The 19,410-nt window shown below is 43.0% G+C and overlaps 1 protein-coding gene across 6 annotated transcripts in view; it reads left to right on the top strand.

The window, feature by feature from the left end:
• NCKAP5L (NCK associated protein 5 like) overlaps positions 1–19,410 on the top strand; it is a 60,169-nt gene that overhangs the window by 25,534 nt on the left and 15,225 nt on the right. For 3 of the 6 annotated variants that reach the window (XM_075591204.1, XM_075591203.1, XM_075591202.1), the window contains exons 2-6: positions 6,006–6,067; positions 8,099–8,200; positions 10,814–10,882; positions 17,170–17,208; positions 17,552–17,671. In XM_075591204.1, the coding sequence (XP_075447319.1) occupies positions 8,102–8,200; positions 10,814–10,882; positions 17,170–17,208; positions 17,552–17,671 (327 nt within the window). In that variant the 5' untranslated portion in view covers positions 6,006–6,067; positions 8,099–8,101. Of the gene's footprint in view, positions 1–1,620; positions 1,742–6,005; positions 6,068–8,098; positions 8,201–10,813; positions 10,883–17,169; positions 17,209–17,551; positions 17,672–19,410 lie in introns of those variants that run through there. The other 3 variants (XM_075591201.1, XM_075591206.1, XM_075591205.1) reach the window with 3 other exon arrangements.

Genomic DNA, 19,410 nt, shown 5'->3' with positions numbered 1-19,410 from the left:
GCGAGTTGCACAGGGATATACCAAATAAGTAAACATGGAAAGGATATTGATCCTAGACATCTGATTTGCCATTATTGGAGTCGGGAAGGAATTTATTTATCCCCTTATGAAACCTAATTGGATAATGTTTAATTGGGGTTTTATGTTTGCCTTCCAATGAACCAATAACTGAAAATACAAATATAGGACAAGTATCTGTCTAAATGTAGCATAGGTTGAACTTGATGGACGCATGTCTTTTCTTTCAATCCCCCCTATTATGCAACATTTTTTTAAATTTTTTTTAATACATCCTCAATAAATTTAAAATGTTATGGTATTTTGAAACCTTTTTTGTTGTGGATCATGTAAACTCCCAATCTGCTAATTCCCTTTTTGTGATTTATGATTTCCATTAAAGTGATTTCGGTGATTGCTGCATGATCTGTATAAGACACAGTAATTTTTACCTCCTGAAGAGTGTGATCCCATTGAATTCTCTTGATGCATTTAAGGCCTTATCTATTAACCTGTGCTATGTCAGATGACCCCTTCTGGGCCAGGAAAACACTTTAGGGCCCATTCACTTAATGTAGCAGTCTGCACTAATCAGCGTATATATAATTTTGTATATTCTATTCTTATTTAAGGGAACTTTTCTGGCTTTTTACAAAGCCGTTTCAGGAGCTATAAGCGTTTTGAGATATTAAGTCAACGGGAGGATTAAAACGAAGCTCTCCCCTGAGCCTAGTGCAGTGTAAAGGTTGCTACAGTATAAGGTCTCTCCGAAGCTAAAGCTTGAAATAAAAAAAAAATGTAACACTAGAAAAACAAAAAAGAGCAGAACATGCCAAGGCAGAAATATGTATGTATGTCTTTATTTATATAGAGCCATTAATGTACATAGCGCTTCACAGCCGTAATACACGTGACATAATCATATAAATAACAAATACAAATAACACATGAAGGGGAGAAGCGCTTCAGACATAAAAGTGACATTTGGGAAAAGGAGTCCCTGCCCCGAAGAGCTTACAATCTAAAGATACTAGCATGATAGGAGTTAAACTTCTATAAGCTTCTTGGTGTGATTGTTGCTTTAAGACATGACACAGCACCGCTTACTGAATATATTCCTTCCTGCATAGACTGTTTTAATATTTATTTTTAACGTTAAATTGGCTCGGACTTCATTGGTCTAAAATAAAAACGAACAGCATTTTTATGGCAATATGCTGATTTTTTTTATTTTTTATTTCTTTATTTTTTTTAAAAAGACCTGCGTATGGAATGAAAGGGTTAAGAGGCAAAGGGATCCGAAGGTTTGAGATCCGTAGAGACCCCCCCCCCCTTCCCTCGCGCAGGCCTGGTCTGTGACCTTGACCAGGCGAACTCTTCGTGCATTAACATCACGCTGAGATTGTGTTCCGTGGCCTTTGTTAGGTGACAGAAGGGAGAGCTCGTGCTGTTGTGAGGGTAGGATAAGGATTCTCCCTCCGGGGGGAGCACAGGCTGCAGTGTGTGTGACGTGGGCTCTGACTTTACATCATAGGAGGGAGGGAGGTGGGGGGGGGGGGGGGACCGGCGCTGCAGGCCAGGAAGAGCACACGCTGATCCTGGCTGGGATTCAGCCCCGCTCTCCCCCCCCCCCCCCCTCTTCCCCGCTGCGCCTGTGCTAGCTAACAATGCAGCACAATAACCAAGGCGCCCGGCTCTCTGACAGCTTCCATGAAGTGAGAGCAAAGAGGAAAGCCGACAGGAGGTGAGTCCGGGATGGCAAAAGGAGACGGCGTTTCTTTGTCCCCCCCCCCCTCCCCCCCGTGCACCGGGCGTCTGTATTTACATGTGCATGCACTTTTGGTCATGTATATGAATACCAAATCCATGTCCAGATCCCATCATTGTGAGTCACCATCATTTTCATCATTCCAAGCGTCCTTTGCCCCAGTCGGGCTCACCCCCTACACGTGTAAGTCACCCTATAGATTTAAATGGGGTTGTTTTTTATTATTCGTACATCTCACTCCCGTGTTGATCAGTAGTTGGGAGCACTGCACGTGGTTCCAGGTTATTGTTATAACAGACGTTTAAATAGCAGAGCGATTTCCCTAAGGCTGTTTTGAATATATTGCTTTACTTGGTAGGTGGACCTATGTTGTGTTCCCTTTTGAGGATTAGAAATGGACTAGGTCAATATGGTGTCTGTCTGATGAGGGTGACCAAAGTAATCCTGGTTGTTTGACTGGCTGAGTCAGTCCTGGTTTTAGATCAGCCCCCTCCCCAACGCAATATATTTCATCTAGTGTATCGGTTCTCAATCTTTCCCTGCAAGCGTGAAAGTGTTAATAATGGTGTTTAAGACAACCATACTTACATTGATTGACAGTAATAAAATAAAGTGTGTATGTATATTATTATTATTATTATTATTATTATTATACACACGTAATTGGCCACGTCTAAACAAAAATCTAAATAGTCTGCATGTATTTGCTGGCAAGGATAGGCTATTGCATCTGCTGAGAAGTTACCTGAAATACATTTTAAGGATCTTTGGGAACGACCATCACTCATTGGGTACACCCAGCCAAATGTAGCATAGTCTCTCTGGTGCTTTATGGGGAATAATGGCAACAGGAGCCGGTCTGGCAACTGGGCTGAGGTGCTCCCATCCATTCTGGTTTCTGGCTCTGTTACAAAACATGCTGCACAAGGTCAATTTTCCCTGCATGTTTTTACCAGACCTCGTCTCCGCCTCGGTCTCCCGTCACTGGTCTCCACATTTTCCACCAGGCAGCGAATGTTTGTATTCTAACCTTCCCTCTCTGTGACTTTAACATTGCTCTCCGCTTCCACCAATTCCTTTTGTTGAACTATCCATCTGTATGGAGGAAACATAGGCACGGTTTCGGCAGCTCCGCATTAATGAAAGGGGTTAATGCCATCTACACCATGCCTCGGGATATGTGTAAGGAAGGGGAAAGGGTTAATAGAGCGGTTTTGGGCTGTAATATTCTGCAGGTTTGATTCACTGACGGGGTTAATTTTGTGTTGGCAGCATTTGGCACGTCTCTAGCTGGATTGGAGAAGGGTTAATCGCTGCACTTCTGTTGCAATGCACTGCAAATATCTGGCAGTGATGGAAGATTTAAGTGTCTTAATACCATTATTGCTGGGATAAACATAATCACAGTATTGCTAATGTAGCTGAACGTGTTTAGAGCATCATTGTAGGGGGTAGTGCAGTGCGAGACATGCTTGGCCTGCCTTGCAGAGGTAAGGGTTATTCGTGCAGTGCAAAGCTCTTCATGCCTGTTTCAGCATCCAAGGTGTTAATTTTTAAGGAGCAACGCCTGCAACAATAGAAGGGTTAATAACCATTTTTTTTTTTTGTGGACATCTTAATTACTCCACTAGAAGGCATAAGCAGGGCTGAGCAAAGCTCTGATGGCATTGCAGCAGGCTGAAGGGGTTACCTATGCAATGCTCTGCAGGGTTACAGCGATGAAGCTTGCATATGTATTGCTGTATGATGGTAGTTGGAGAGTTAAATGCGGAGGGTGCATCTTTAACTACTTCTCGACTGTGTGACTAGCAGAAGTCCTGGTGATATTCTCCTGGTCCCATACACGGGTTGAAGTTTGTAGAGTGGCTCTGACCTTATTCATTGGGTTTGTGCATGTCCGGTCTCCTCTGAGGACACTGCAGCACGCTCACCCTGTCCTATGGAGGGAGGGGGAATATTGGGACGCCTAAAACCCTACTTCTCCTGCTCCTTTCCAAGGGACGCCTTCAGGCACCCATGCAAGAAGACACTTTGACTCCATTCATTTTATTTTGTTACCCGTTTGAACTCCAAGCAATAAAGATTTGCAGCGTGACTGCTTGCTATTGAAAGAGCTGGGGGTAAAAAGTATGACTTGTGGTAGATTTATTTGTCCAGTTGGGTGCCACATGATCTCTAGGACAAAGGATCTCAAACTATTCCTCATCACTACACAACGTGTTAAATTTGCATTTGAAAGACCACCCTACTTACATGGCAGAATAGAGGCTAAGGGGGTCACCATTCTGGCCAACCTGCCCCTGATCTATCCCCCCCCCCCATATTGCGTGCAGTTTTCAGGGCAGGTAACATGACTCTCGTGTTTCTCTTTCAGAGTGTCCTCATGTCACTGGCACGCTACATTACTCCGACACACAGCAGCAATTCCCTGGAGCTGACCCCTATGCTTGCAAGAGACAGAGAAGCAGAGGACGTGTGTGTGTGTGTGTGTGTGTGTGTGTGTGTGTGTGTGTGTGTGTGTGTCTGCAATGCAGTCAGGCTGCAATACGGCACCAAAGTGATTAAAAGTGCAGGGACCGCATACACCAGAGTTGTCCAAGCTCTTTGCCAGCAAAAGGGTTAATTCAATGCTAAGCTGCTGAGACTCATTGAACTTGTCACGATGCATTACTGACTCCTCTGCCAGCAATGGGTTTATTAAGGGTGCTGAACTTTATTACAACTTTGGCGTTCCTACATGTGACTGCAGCTTTTATTATTCACAACAACGTGTTAAACCTACATTCGGCGAAACGCACGTTCACTTCTGCAATCTTTGTACTGTATTTGCTTCAGAGTACAGGCATACCCCGGTTTAAGGACACTCACTTTAAGTACACTCGCGAGTAAGGACATATCGCCCAATAGGCAAACGGCCGCTCGCGCATGCGCCTGTCAGCACGTCCTGAACAGCAATACCGGCTCCCTACCTGTACCGAAGCTGTGCGCAAGCGGGGAGACTATAGAGCCTGTTACACATGCGTTATTTACATCAGTTATGCACGTATATGACGATTGCAGTACAGTACATGCAGCGATTATTTGGGAAAAAGGGAGTGCTTCACTTTAAGTACATTTTCGCTTTCACTACATGCTCCGGTCCCATTGTGTACGTTAATGCGGGGTATGCCTGTACTGAATTGCAGCGTAAGGTTTAGGCGAGTGTGAATTGTAACGTTGTTTCTTCTTTAACTGTTGGTGCTTTCTGAGGGAAGTATGGTAGTATTGATTTTGAGACTTTAATTTTATACATTATTAAAAAAAAAAAAAACGTCCCAAACATGTTGCATCACACTATAAGCATGTCCTCTTTGCATGTGCGTGGAGTAAAGCGGTGTCAACCAGAGACCCTCTCTAACATATGAGCTGAGTATAGCTGTCCCCCCCTGAGACCGTTCTTGAGACTCTGCCCAGCACAGATCCTCCTTTTTTTCTTGTGAGCGCATTATAGCTTTTCCCACCTGAGACCCTTCTTTCATGCATGAGCTGATTTATACCACAGCAAGAAGGTCCTTCTTTCCAGTCGTTTTGTTTTAGTCGAAAAATATAAATATATATCTCTACCTACAGTGCCATTCACCCAAGGTGTCCCCCTATAGCAATCAGGGCAGAGAGCGAGAGAGATGGGGGCATGTTTAAAGTCATGCTTGGTTTCATTTGCCGCAGAGTTTCTGTTAATTGGTTCTTAGAGTATCTTGGTTTGTGCCACTGCCTAATTGGATGTGAACAGACTTTCTCTTGGCTCGGGTTTGGACTGGATGAGAGGTCTGCATGTGCCTTCTGCAAGCATAGCGGTCGTGTAACGTGGGTAGTAGTGCTTTCCGGTGAGGTTGTTCTTTTTAACTTCATTGCGGGAGGGTCCTGTAACACAATGCTATAATGCGGGGCGCATTGGAGCATGCCTCACCGGCAGGAGAGTTTAAACAGAGCACAGCTCTTTAAAGAGGTCAAACGCAACTGCCTCACAGATGTGACTGAAATCTCTTGGGAGGAGGGCCTTTGGTTTTAGAGCACCGGCTTTTGGAGTGGATGATCTGGTATCAGCACTGGGTGATCCTTATCCCTTTTTTATATACCCATGCATCTGGTGCTAAAACAATTAGATTGCACGTTCTTTTGGTAGTAATTGTTGGCATGCTCGGCACTGCAGTGTGTGACATTGTTATATCATTTATTTATATGGGCTGGTGTCTTTATGCAGGTGGAGTGATATGCAGTGACTTCGGTGCCCATTCAGCTCCTGGGTATGAGATCACGAGTGAGGTACGAGCAAAATATAATTTGTCTTTTTTGTCCCCAGATGTTCTGCATATACAGACACGCATACAGGCAGCAGGGTGACCTGCTTCTGTCTGAGATACCAGATAAAGCTTCCGGAGATGCATGTACCATACAGGAAGCTAGGCATTCTGGGAATTGCCTAATCCCCCATAATCCTCAACACCAGATGGAGGACGTCTAGTTACACTGCTGTCCCTAAACTGATAACGTAACACCTTTTTGTTCCGGAGCAAAATGTTGCAATCCTTCCAGCTGCAAATAATTCATCATTTAACACCCCGTATCCCACGATTTATTTTTTTCCAACGCATTGACGGCACTCTGTTGTATACAACCATGACTATTGTTTTCTACATTAGCTGCCTGCGTTTAATGGCGTCAAAGTCCAAAGAACAGAAGTATTTCATCAAACTGCCCTGTGCTGCTTTCATTATGCATTAGATGAGCGGTCACAACGAAATAGGGAAGGAACAATGCAGCAATTCCAAAATTGCAGTCAGGGTGGCGTAATAAGGCATTTCTCATCAAATTCAGAATGGGGGCAAGAAACTGTAAAAAAAAAAAAAAATACATGGTATTTTCAAGTCGGGAAAAGCTTTTGAAAGAAGTCAGTGGGTGCTTAGGAATAACAGTGTGGCCCTTAATGTCATTGTAATTAAAAAGAAAACGAAAAAGGTAGCACTCAAATGTAAAACGTGCGTCGGCTCGAGGCGTCCGACGGACTACGAGAACAAAAAACACAAAAATTATATTGCCCCATAGAAATATTATCGTACATTAGTATTTCTGTGGGATTTAAACAAATAAAATAAAATACCTGCTTTGGCGGCACAGTTGTATAATATTTTATTTAGAGATTACCGTGACATTTTTTAAGCTGGACTGGGGTGTCAGAAAGCCTTTGGTTTTGCTCTGCCCTGCTGTCTACCACTGTGATGGCCCCTCTTGCTATCTTGTATTGGTTAGAATGCATGAAACACATTGTAGCAACCTCATTGGAGAAGTTACATAGTTACATAGTAGATAAGGTTGAAAAAAGACATACAGCTTAACCCCGTTATAGCACGACCCGTTATAGCTCACTGCACGCACTCTCCTCACTGCGCGCACTCTCCTCACTGCGCGCACACTCCTCACTGCGCGCACTCTCCTCACTGCGCGCACTCTCCTCACTGCGCACACATCGGAGCGGAGCTGGCATCAGGAAGAGGGGGGGGGGGTGTCGGGAGGAGGGGGGGTGTCGGGAGGAGGGGGGGGGGGTGGTGTGGATGCCGGTAGGGGTGTGTGGAGCAGGCTGGGACTCGGAGGGCCGCGTGGGCTAGGCCCAAAACTGATTATGCCGCGGAGGGCCGGTAGGTGTGGGGGCCTCAGGGGGGGAGGAAGTGGATGCCGGTGGAGGGGGATGGATGCCGGTGGTGGGAGGTAAGGAGCAGGTTGCGGCTGGACTCGGAGGACCGTTGCTGGGGGACGTGTAGGGCTTCCGGCCACCTCTTCCTTCCTTCCTTCCCTCCTCACTCTCTCCCTCCCGATCAGGCGCGCGGCGGCCATTTTTTTTTAAAATTAGCGCGACCCCGGTTCTAGCTCGGTCGGATTGGGTGGTCCCCGAGCTATAACGGGGTTTAATAACCCCCTATAACGGGGTTTAGCTATAACGGGGTTTAGCTGTACGTCCAAGTTCAACCTTTGCTAAAATTTTGATGACGATACATTATCCTATATTTGTATTTACAGTATTTTGATCCAGAGGAAGGCAAACGAAAAACCCCAGTGACATATCCTCTAATCTCTCATAAGGAGGAAAAGAAATTCCTTTCTGACTCCAATAATGGCAATCAGATTACTCCCTGGATCAACATCCTTCCCATGTTTACTTATTTGGGATCTACTTTTCCTTTCTAAAAAGATGTCCAACCTTTTTTTGGCAAGAGATCTACTGTGTCTGCCATTGCAGTCTCCATGGGTAATGAGTTTCAATGTCACCATTCCTAGTGCGTGTTGGTTTTCCCCTTCCAGAGGATGACGTCCGAGGTGGAGGAAGAGATCCGTCTTCTGACCGGAGGGGTGTCGGAGCCGCTTGTGATTCAGGAGCTACTGGAGAGGTTGCGGGAACTAGAGGTGAGAGATTGGATTGTAAAGCTGTTCATTTCTTCCTCATTTACGGGATTTCTACTATGAACAAAAGCTGGGTATTGGAATGGTACACGTAGCTCATATTCAGAAACGTGCACTTCGGAGTCAATTGGTTTCCTGGAGTAATCTACAATTATTGCTGAAAACGATAAAAATTGGAAATTACTAGGGGCCTTTTTTGGGGGGATTGAAGTATTGATTTATAGATGAATTCTTTTTTGGCAGAATTGTATAAAAACATACATTTTCAGTTTAACGTGTTTATTTTATCATATTCGTCTTATTGTCACTCGCCAGTGAGTAATTCCAAAGTCTTTACCTCTCGTGTAAGACTCTACTCAGATCCTGTTTTGTGTTCCATGTTCTGTTTCAAAAAAACACAAAGGTCTCCATTCTGTGCCCGCCAGAAAAGAGCCATGGAACACTCCATATGATATTTGTTGGTGTATAATTGAAAAGACACATGTAGTTTACAAGTGCTTCCAGACCCCTTGAAAGCATGCTGCTTCCACCACAATACACCAAAGTGAAGATGAAGAGGGCACTCCGTGTTTCATACAATGTTGTTGGGTTTTTTACTCTACAGAATAAAATTAGTTTTGTATCAAATCTGTATTGACCACTCTATCTTTAGTCAAATTCATACTACTCACATCATCTTAGACACTGCCAACAGCTAAACCCTCCCTTAAACCTGTCTCTTGGCAAAATCGATAATAACTTTATTTAATGCTTAGCCAATGAGTTCAGCATCGGTTGAATTGTGCTGCCAAGCCTTGCACTCGAGAGCTGGCTACGGGTGCATGTGTGCTTGGGGTGTCCTTTATTTTATTTTGAAGCGCATGACTCCTTATTCGGAGGTCATAATTGAGAAAGTAAGTCTCAATTAAAATTAAGGATTAAAATTCTCAATATAACAAAGATACGCCCTTTCCTCTGTTGCTCGACTGCTAAAATGCTGACTCATGCCCTCATTCTCTCCCGTCTTGATTACTGTAACCTCCTGCTGTCCGGCCTTCCTGCATCTCACCTGTCTCCCCTACAATCTATCCTAAATGCTGCTGCCAGAATCACTCTACTCTTTCCTAGATCTGTCTCAGCATCTCCCCTCATGAAATCCCTCTCCTGGCTTCCGATCAAATCCCGCATCTCACACTCCATTCTTCTCCTCACTTTTAAAGCTTTACACTCTTCTGCCCCTCCTTACATCTCAGCCCTAATTTCTCGTTATGCACCATCCAGACACTTGCGTTCTTCTCAAGGATGTCTTCTTTCTACCCCCTTTGTATCTAAAGCCCTCTCCCGCCTTAAACCCTTTTCACTGACTGCCCCACACCTCTGGAATGCCCTTCCCCTCAGTACCCGACTAGCACCCTCTCCATCCACCTTTAAGACCCACCTTAAGACACACTTGCTTAAAGAAGCATATGAATAGCACTGTGGATATTCTGAACACATGATACATAAAGCTTGGCCCCCTGCAGACGCACTTACCAGAACTCCCTCCTACTGTCTCTGTACGTTCTCCCTACCTACCAATTAGACTGTAAGCTCCTCGGGGCAGGGACTCCTCTTCCTTAATGTTACTTTTATGTCTAAAGCACTTATTCCCATGATCTGTTATTTATATTATCTGTTATTTATTTGATTACCACATGTATTACTACTGTGAAGCGCTATATAAATAAAGACATACAATACAATTTACCTCTACTAGGAGGGAGAAAGACCACATTGGATCTATATCCAGTAGAATGAAAGGACCTACTAACTTGGGAAGTGGGGAGAGGTGGGCTTAAAATCTGGGAAGGAGGAGCCACTAACCTCCAACAGCTCTACTGGATATAGATCCAATGTTGGTCTTTCTCCCTCCTAATAGAGGTAAATGAGAATTTTAATCCTAATAGAGGTATATTAGTATTTTATCTGGTAGTGTTAGGACCTGTGAACTGGGTTTGCCTTGTCGTGGCTTACAACGCTTTGGCCAAAGGGTTAAACTAAATTACCCTTTTTCAAGAGAATATACAAGTATTTTACTGTGTATTTCTGTCATGTTGGATGTAGCATTGGGCTTCTCTGTCGTCTGTTGTATACATATGCCACGCTCAATAGCTCTCCTTTTTGACACTTCTATACATATATATTTTGTGGGGGCTCAGGGGTTCCCAAAAAGAGTTTGCTGGGGTTTTGTGTGTTTTTGTTAAAATATAAGATCATTTATAAAGAATAATTCCAAAGCGCAGGTATTAACTCCCATGTTGGAGGTGCCTGCAATGAATCACTTTGCAATAGGATTGTGGCCCTTTTCATTAGGGAAGTGACCACATCAAATACCAGCAAGGACACTCCAGGCAGTATTTACTAAGCAATGCTAAGCAATTAACCCCTTCTGGCTCAGGAAGACACCTTGCAGCCCATCCAAGCTGTTTTGATTAGTAAGTACGGCCCTTGGTAAGCAAGGACCAGCCTGACTGCAACCCAATCAAATAAAGGGGCAGCTGGGAAGATGTGAGGGGCAGCTGCCAGCCCCATAGACTTGCCCAGCTACAGGCGTGTAAACAATAGCTTTTTACTTTATTGCCGTTTTTGTCATTGCAGGCGGAAAATTCTGCGCTCTCTCAAGCCAACGAAACTCAGCGTGAGACTTACGAGCGTTGCCTAGATGAGGTTTGTGTTTTCCTCTCATCATTTATTGACGGTATATTACCTCCGTCATTTCATTACTGAAAGAACAGCGTTCAAAGCTCGTGTTTCAAGTTTACACGGGTTAACCCCGTAAAGGCTATGTGTGACTGTTGGGTGAATGGTTCCTCATCACTGAATGTGCAATGTGCGGGGGGGAAAAAAAGGTAACTCTAAAACATGAGATGCAGTAGTGGATGGTAAAGAACAAAAAAAACTCCCCCAGTCTGCAGGGAAGATTTCTGCCCCTCACTTCTGATTTAAAAAGGATTTTGTTCAGCTGTTGAGTCATAAGAACTAGGTTCTTAGTGGAAACTGAATGGCACATGTGGCTCTTATGAAGAATTGGTGCCCCCCCTGCACAGAATGACATTGCCAGGGTTCGATTTCAAATTCTTAACCCCTTTTCTCCTAGAGGGGGACTCCACAACAATGGGTTGTCTGTCACACAATGCGGTGCGGATCCCACTGTCGCTGTAGGGGTTAAAACCGGGTCCAGCTCCATGCTACTTTTACAAACAGCTGGTGGGAATGCAGATATTTCACAGCCCACGGCTGGCTTCAATTATTGTGTAACCCGAATGGAATGATAGAAATGTAGTTGTGTATTAGAATTCTGTAGATAAGCCTCTTTGTACATAATCAGACGTAACCTCCCTGGCTCTTCAGCATTGGCGGTATGTGTATATATAAGCTGGTCCCATGAATTCAGGTGGAAAGAACAGCTTAGATCAGTGCTGGCAGCAATTTGGGACTGGGGGTTTAAAACCTCAACTGTCTCGAGCCATCTTTGAAGCCCTCCTTCACATTAAGAGAGACGCCTCATCAGGGTTTATTTAGCCTTTTCATCCAGTGAATTGAGCTGGCTTGTCCTTTTTTTAATCTGGAGCTATTTGGCAACCCTTTGTTTTCCACATGTCAAAAAGGCTAAATGTAAAACCTGACAGTGAAAAATGGAGTTGAGATTTAAAGACCCTTAAACACGTGATGTCTGTGTGTAACACTTGTTAAAGGTATTCTATTCCATCTCATTGTCACATTTACCAAATAAGGTAATTAAGTTTCCTTAATTTAAGCTTAATTAACTTATCTCACAAGATACGCAAACCTTGATAAGTTTTTATTGTGTGTCCAAGTAAACAAATGAAAAACAATGGGAAAAAGCAGGCACTAGAAACTCAGGAAACAAAAAATGAAAGATATCCAAGAGAGCGTGTGCCCATTAAAATGAATTTAATGGAAACTACAAAAAACAGTTGCATTACGGGGTACACAGACCCCCCACCAACGCGTTTCGAGCGTAAGCTCTTTCTCTAGGTGACTATATAAAGTACTCACCAAACTGTTTATATACCCACGAGGCGTGCTGCTGTCCACTCGCCGTTCACTTCCTGAAACCTTCAGTAGTGACGTGGGCGTGATGACGTCAGCGCGCAACGTGGGGAATACAAAATACTCCAACTTTATTGGCAACAAAACATAAAAACAATCATAATACTAGGAATACAGATATGAATACCTGGTATATCTTTCAACAGTGCAAAAACACTGAAAAAGAAGAAAAAAATGCATAATTAAAAAGCAACATCATAAAGAAAACATGAATATCTCTATTAAAAGAAAGAAAATACCTAACAAATGGAATCTTTTCACACTTCAGGAATCATTAATCAAAAATTTGAACTTTATTGTGGTTTCTTTTAGTACCATATTGAGGCTTTTTTTTCTGATCACTACACATTTGCTTTTTTCAAGTAAACAAATGCACAGTCGGCAAAATAGTAATTTGCTCTTAAGAGGCACAGGTCCAAAATGACTCCTCTAAGTAAAATGAGCATTTTATTGAGTTTGATAAATGGATACAATTGACAGTGCTATGTTTATGGAAGATTGTGCACCATACAGTATAGACAGTGATAAGTGTGATTCATACCTAGTCCACTCCCCTCCCCATTTGGTGTGTGTGTGTGTTGGGGTTGCCACTGAAGAGCTTGGTTACTATTCAATTAATAAAAAAAAAATATATTTTTTTTTTTTTTTTTTTACGTTTTCAAACATTAATGGAAGGGCTACGATAAGAAGGGGACACACAACCATTCTGTATCAGAAATCTTACAAGCATCAACAATCGTATTACATATCATACAACATTTTGTAGAAGGCACATTCTACACTTCTGAACCCTCCCCACTTCTGGGTTCATTCCCCTTATCCAGCACCCCAGTGTTCCCAGGCGCTATAATACTCCCTTGTAGTACGGTTCAGAAATGAGTTGGGTTTCTCCATTAATTGAACATCGTTAACACTTCTAGTAACCTCTCTTCTGGAGGGCGGGAGTGTCTTCTTCCACGCTGCTGCTACAGTGCATCTAGCTGCCGTTAGAATATGCAGGATCAATTTAAGTGTGAAGTGATTCACACTTTCCATGGGCTTGGCTAGAATAATTGGGGTGGGATCGTAATACCCGTCACATCTTTTATTAATCTCACAACTGTCCTCCAGTATATCTGCATTACTGGACAATACCACCAGATATGTGTTAGGTCTCATGTCTGTCCACATCCCCTCCAGCATCTATCAGGGGCCTCTGGGAACATGTGCTTTAATCTTTTGGGGGTGTACTACCAACATAACAAAATGTTATATATAGTCTCTCTTGTTACCGTACAAATATAAGTTTTACCCGCATTCTCCCATATATCTTCCCAGTCCCCTTTATCTGTCTGGAAATCAAGCACCCACTAATCCATATATTTATAGGGTGGGGTATCTTTTTTTGGGGGGGGAGGGAGGGATAAAGCCCTGGTACAAGGATGATATCAGCCCCTTTTGATATACCTTTTGTTTTGCATAGATCTTCAAATCGTGTGGATCTAGGAAATTACTCAACACAAAAACCTTGCCGCCCAAAATGTTGGACCTGCAAATACTTAAACAACTCAGTTTGGGGTAGATCATACTTTCCCTTCATTTCCTCAAACAACATTCTCTTATCTTTTGCCAACAAATCTCCCACCTCCAAAATCCCTCTGTGTCCAAGTATCAAAACCCAGTCCCTGAAAACCTGGGAGAAACCCTGGATTACCAAACAAGGGTGTGAGCCTGGATGGGACCGACTCACCCTATACTTCTTTTTTGTCATCTGCCAAAAAAAATTCTGCCGGTTCAGTCTCCCAGTCCCAGAGCCCGACCATAGTCCACCCAAACATAGACCCCACTCTGAGAGTGCCAATAAACCATTTGTTTCATATGGGAGGCCATATAATATTTTAGAATATTTGGGACTGCTATACCACCTCCTTCCTTAGCCTCTAACATAATTGACCTGGCTATTCTCGGTTGTTTTTCCAAATAAATTGCACAATTTTGTTTTTGAATCTTTTATATTTGTGTATGGGACAGATATCGTCAACGTTAGAAAATAATACAGAATTCTATGGAGGATAGTCATCTTAACCGCAGTTATATGCCCTATCCAGGAGATATGAGAATTCCAGACTTGTAGATCCTTTTTTATCTTTTAGAAAAGATCAGGGTAATTATACTTGTATAATGAGTGATAATCCCTAGTAAGATATATCCCCAAATACTTAAAATGGGTCTTTTTTCCATTTATAGTCAAAGTGCCGTTTAAGGACTTTACCATGTTAACTATTATGACCAGATAACTCGTCAAATCCCCGGAGGGTGGATTGTAAATTCGGGAGAGATGTAAGTGGATTAGATATAGTGAGAATAATATCATCTGCAAACAGTGATATTTTGTACCACTCATCCTTTATTTTAATCCCTTGTATATTGGGGGAGGCTCTGATCGTAGCGGCGAGGGGTTCGATTGTTAAGGGGAGAAAGGGGGCAACCCTGTCTGGTCCCATTCTTAATCGTTCTCAGATTCCTATCCCCACATGGAATCTTCAGGGTGACTGTTGGAGACTGATACAGAGCACAAACCCCAGAGCATCCAAATGCTTCTAGCGTGTTTTATCCAGGAAATCCCACCGTATCCTATCAAACGCCTTCTCCGCATCCAGGCTCAACAAGACAGCTTTCGGTTCAGACTTGTGTATATTGTCGATAACATTAATAATTTTTCTTGTGTTATCTGATGCCTGGCGTTCATTCACAAATCCCACCTGATCATAATGGATTAATCTAGGAAGTATTGGATTCAACCTCTTAGCCAGAATTTTACTATAAATTTTCAGATCCATATTTAGCAGTGAGATTGGCTTAGAACTGCCACAACATAGAGGGTCCATACCTTCTTTAGGGATCATCACTATATTGACCTTCGTCATCTGCGGGGGGATTTGTTTTCCACTAAGGAAACCATTAAATAAATCCAACAGACAGGGCCCAGAATTCCTAGACAATTTTTATAATACAAATTGATAAAACTATCCGGGCCAGGTGCCTTTGATGGCTTCAATGAGCCAACCGCCCTCCCAAGCTCTTCCTGTGTTATTTTTGCGTTTAAAATGTTATGGTCTTCCTTTGTCAATTTTTGGAGGTTAGAATCCCTCAAATAATCCTCAATCTGGGCCAAACCATGGATTTTAGCATTTGGGGTTGAATTATCTAGGTTATAAAGTTCTGTATAAGAATTAGCAAATTCCTCTGCAATCTTTGAGGGATTGTATGTCACTTCTCCCCCTTTTATCTTAATGGCGGAGACCGATGCCCTCAACTTGATTCCTCTAAGCTTGTTGACCAATATACGGTCCGCCTTATCCCCTTTTGTTGTAGTACGCCTGCTTAGTCCACTTAAGGGGCTTCTCTACATCCTCCAGCTGCAACCTCCTGAGTTCCCCCCTTGCCTGTCCCAAAATGTTACACATTTTCCTCTATATGGGGGTTTTTTTTTTGTGTGTACTCTCCAACGCTACAATTGATTTCCATTAAATATTTTTGTTTTTCCATTTTCCTTCTCTTTCTGTATGATGCTATTGCGATTAAGCTGTCCTCTAATCGTGGCATTATGTGCCTCCCATAATATTGCTGTCGATTCTACTGACCCATTATTAATTTGGAAGTAGTTTTTTAAGCGTCTCCAATTTGTGAGTTAATCTCCGGGTGATTTTAGTAACGAATCATTCATCCGCCAATGGAACGATTGAACGCAATTGAATGATTGCGTTCCCTGTTCTCCAGATCATCCATACCATCTCTCGTCTCTTCGTTGAGTCGTAGGACCTAATCGTCTGTATTCACCTGGTTTTTGTAAGGTAAAGTCCACCTTATTTTCCAGCTCTTTGGCACTTCTTTTAGCAAGTGAGGCCATTTCTGCTTTAAATTCCAATACTGCTCTGCCCAGAGCTGACTGGAGCACAGCCTGCATTTCTTTAAACATACTCGGCAGGTCCAGTTTAATAATTTCTATGTCTCCCTCTGCTGTGCCAATCTCCTTCTCAGCAGTGTTTCACCGCAGTAACTCTCCCTGGTGTGTCACCCTCTCTCTCAGCTGTTTGTCTCTCTTCCTCCCAATCTGATCCCGACGCCGCACACTCCCGGGCGCGCACCAGCGCCATCTTTATTTTTCTTATCAGCCATCACTGACGTGTCCGCTACCGAATCGGGACAGATCCGGGGTCCCCACCTTCCTGTCCTTCTGGAGTGGTATCTCCAGCTGCTCCCCTGCCTGCAGCCGTGACTTGGGGGTGAATACGAGGTGGCAATCGGAAGCCTTAATGAAAAATACTAAGTGTAATGCACGGAGCTCATTCAGCACACGTGCATGCGCTCTGACGTCACGTGCGCGCCCCCCCTCCCCCCCCCATACTATATTATTGTGCTGGACGTTCTGCAAAATATACATTTTAAATGTTAAACCACTGGTTTTGATGTGTGCAACGGCACTGTTGATACACGGCACAGAGCGAGATTCATAGCACTCATCCACATGGTCAGTAGCAAAAGCGCACAGTTTGGTTCCTGCCTCGCACTGCAAAGAAGTAGGACCACTGCTTGCTCGCACAGGACCAGTCCTGAGGTTGAGCGTATACACCGTGCAGAACTAACTGTTAGTTAAAATAAGGGCTCAGATCTAAAGACGGCTGAATAGAAACCAATGAACTAAGTGACCTCTATTGGATATGTCTATATTGCAATGTATGTAAGGGAATGAGGTCAAGGTAATCATTTTGGTAAAAGGCTTGTTTATTGAGCTATACTTAATTAGCAACACACACATGAGGTTAGAGAGCCAAACGTGTGTGTGTGTGTGTGTGTGTGTCCTTGCTACACAGTTTGCTTTACTAAGATTTTCTTTCCAGGTTGCGAACCATGTGGTCCAGGCCCTTTTAAATCAGAAGGTAAGAGTTTTTTTTTTAATATAACTATTTTCAGTCATGCTCCTACTCCATATGACTTGTACAAGACATTGGATTACAGTTTATATTGCCCCAACATAATGACATTCCTATTGCTTTAGAGCGCCAATCCCAGATACATAAAAATAATATACAATTTTTATTTTTCATCATCCTTACAAGCTTCATTCCGACATCCCCAGCACTATTTTGGAGACATTTGACTATAAAACGATATTTCCATAAACCTGGACACCACTGAGAATGACTTTATTATCCCCAAAATGGCGTGTATTGTATGTTCCATGTTATTTGGTGTGTCAAGTGAGGGATCGTTTCAATGTAGGATCTCCGGGAAGAATGCATCAAACTCAAGAAGAGGGTGTTTGACCTTGAGCGACAGAACAGGGCCTTGAGTGACCTCTTCCACCAGAAGCTGAAACTCCCATCTGGATCATCCCCTGAGGTATGCACAGATCCCATGAGTATTGGGTTGGATGAGAGGAGTACAGCTGAGTTGCTGCCATTGAATATGTGCTCCTCCCTCCCGCCCCTACTCCATGTCCATGTTTAATTTTGTTTATTTTATTTCACTTTTTTCTTAATTAGACTGATCTGCATTGGGCAGCCTTCCAGTAAAAAACAAACAAAAACAAAAAAAGTGTGTGTGTGTGTGTGTCTATGTGTGTAACAAATAAAGTAGCGCCAAAGTGATTGTAAAGTCTAACCCTAATAGTGAATAGATTACTTATAATGGTAAGAATATACCCTGTGTAGGTGCGTGTGTGAACAATAAGAAGGTATTAATATATAAGTAAATGTTGAATAATATACAAAAATCTAGTATAGACCACAATATACCGTGCAAAAAATACAAAAAGTAAAAAACGTGCAAAAGAAAGTTTGTCAAACCAGTCCTTTTTAAATCAGTCCATATGATAATAGACAATTGATGCTGGTATGGGGGTCTCCGGCTGCTCTCAAAATGGATGAACCACATCCAATGGAAACCTAGAGGAGAAAAAGAAGAGAGCGCACGCCCCATAGCGTAAAATTGTACATTTAAAGGTAAAAAAGGGAGGAGTGGGGAAGGAGGGGGGGGGGGAGGAAATGCACTCACAAGAGTAAAAACTAATTCAGGCAATTTGTGAGTAATATCACCACCATCCGGTTAATCTGCATAAGTAGTCCACAATTCAAAGCTCCCTCAGGGCTGTCGTGATGTGGCCGCTGCAGGGATCCAGAGGTGCTTCCAAAGATAAAAGTCGTCTGTTAGAAGTCCCAGAGACTGCCTCCTGCATTCAAATGGCCGCAATAGTATTCCGCGCTCGGTGCGGCCTCCTCGTGCGCATGCGTGGCGTCGTAATGACGTTCCCTGACGCGTTTCGTCACCAGACGGCGACTTTCTCAAAGGGCTAATAATGAGGTGTATAGGAGCTGTATATTTGTGTCCACTGGGTTGCTTAGCAACCCGTATCTCGCAAGTGATAGGCTCAGTATCGTGGTGGTTCATCCAATAGGGATTTAAATTGCTCGTGAATCAGTTAAATGGGGATAATAATGATAGATACTGGCATGGAACATAAATACACTGATGAGTGAAAATGAATAACTATATAGAAAGGATAAACTACTAGGTTGGATAATAAATAATACATGAATTAATAAATAAACTTGTCAAAACATGAATAAAAGCAAAGAGTGAGAAGTGAATCTCAAAATGGTGCTTCTAAATCCAGGTATGCGTAATGTTAGCAATTTAGCCAGGGAGTCCAAGGTATAGTAGGTAAGTAATGCAATATAAGCGACAGGGTATATAGCTCACCATAAAAAGCCTAACATGGACAGGCAACATAGATCCACCCTCAAGATGACAGCAGAAAAAAGCCCATATATAAAAGGACTCTCAATGCTGTCACTATAAAGAGAATTGGTCTGCTGAACCAAGGGTTGGAGCCATGCAAATACCCTATAGTCACAATGGCAAAATAATCCAATGAATAATGAGAATAAATAACTCACAGTCTGATACGCCTTCTGCTCCAGGTGAAAGCGTGCATCCGTCCAATGAGGTAGATAGAGTATGGGAAAAAAAGCTGGTAGAGCACTGCAGGAAAAAATAGGGCTGGAGGCTAATAGTGAAAAATAAAAATGCTTTAATAAAGATGCATGGTAGCAAGTGCTACAGAAAAAGGTCCTCTGACG

This window comes from Ascaphus truei, chromosome 3 (genome assembly GCF_040206685.1).
Source record: "Ascaphus truei isolate aAscTru1 chromosome 3, aAscTru1.hap1, whole genome shotgun sequence".
Lineage (NCBI taxonomy): Eukaryota > Metazoa > Chordata > Amphibia > Anura > Ascaphidae > Ascaphus > Ascaphus truei.
This window is presented reverse-complemented; position numbering and strand designations above follow the sequence as displayed.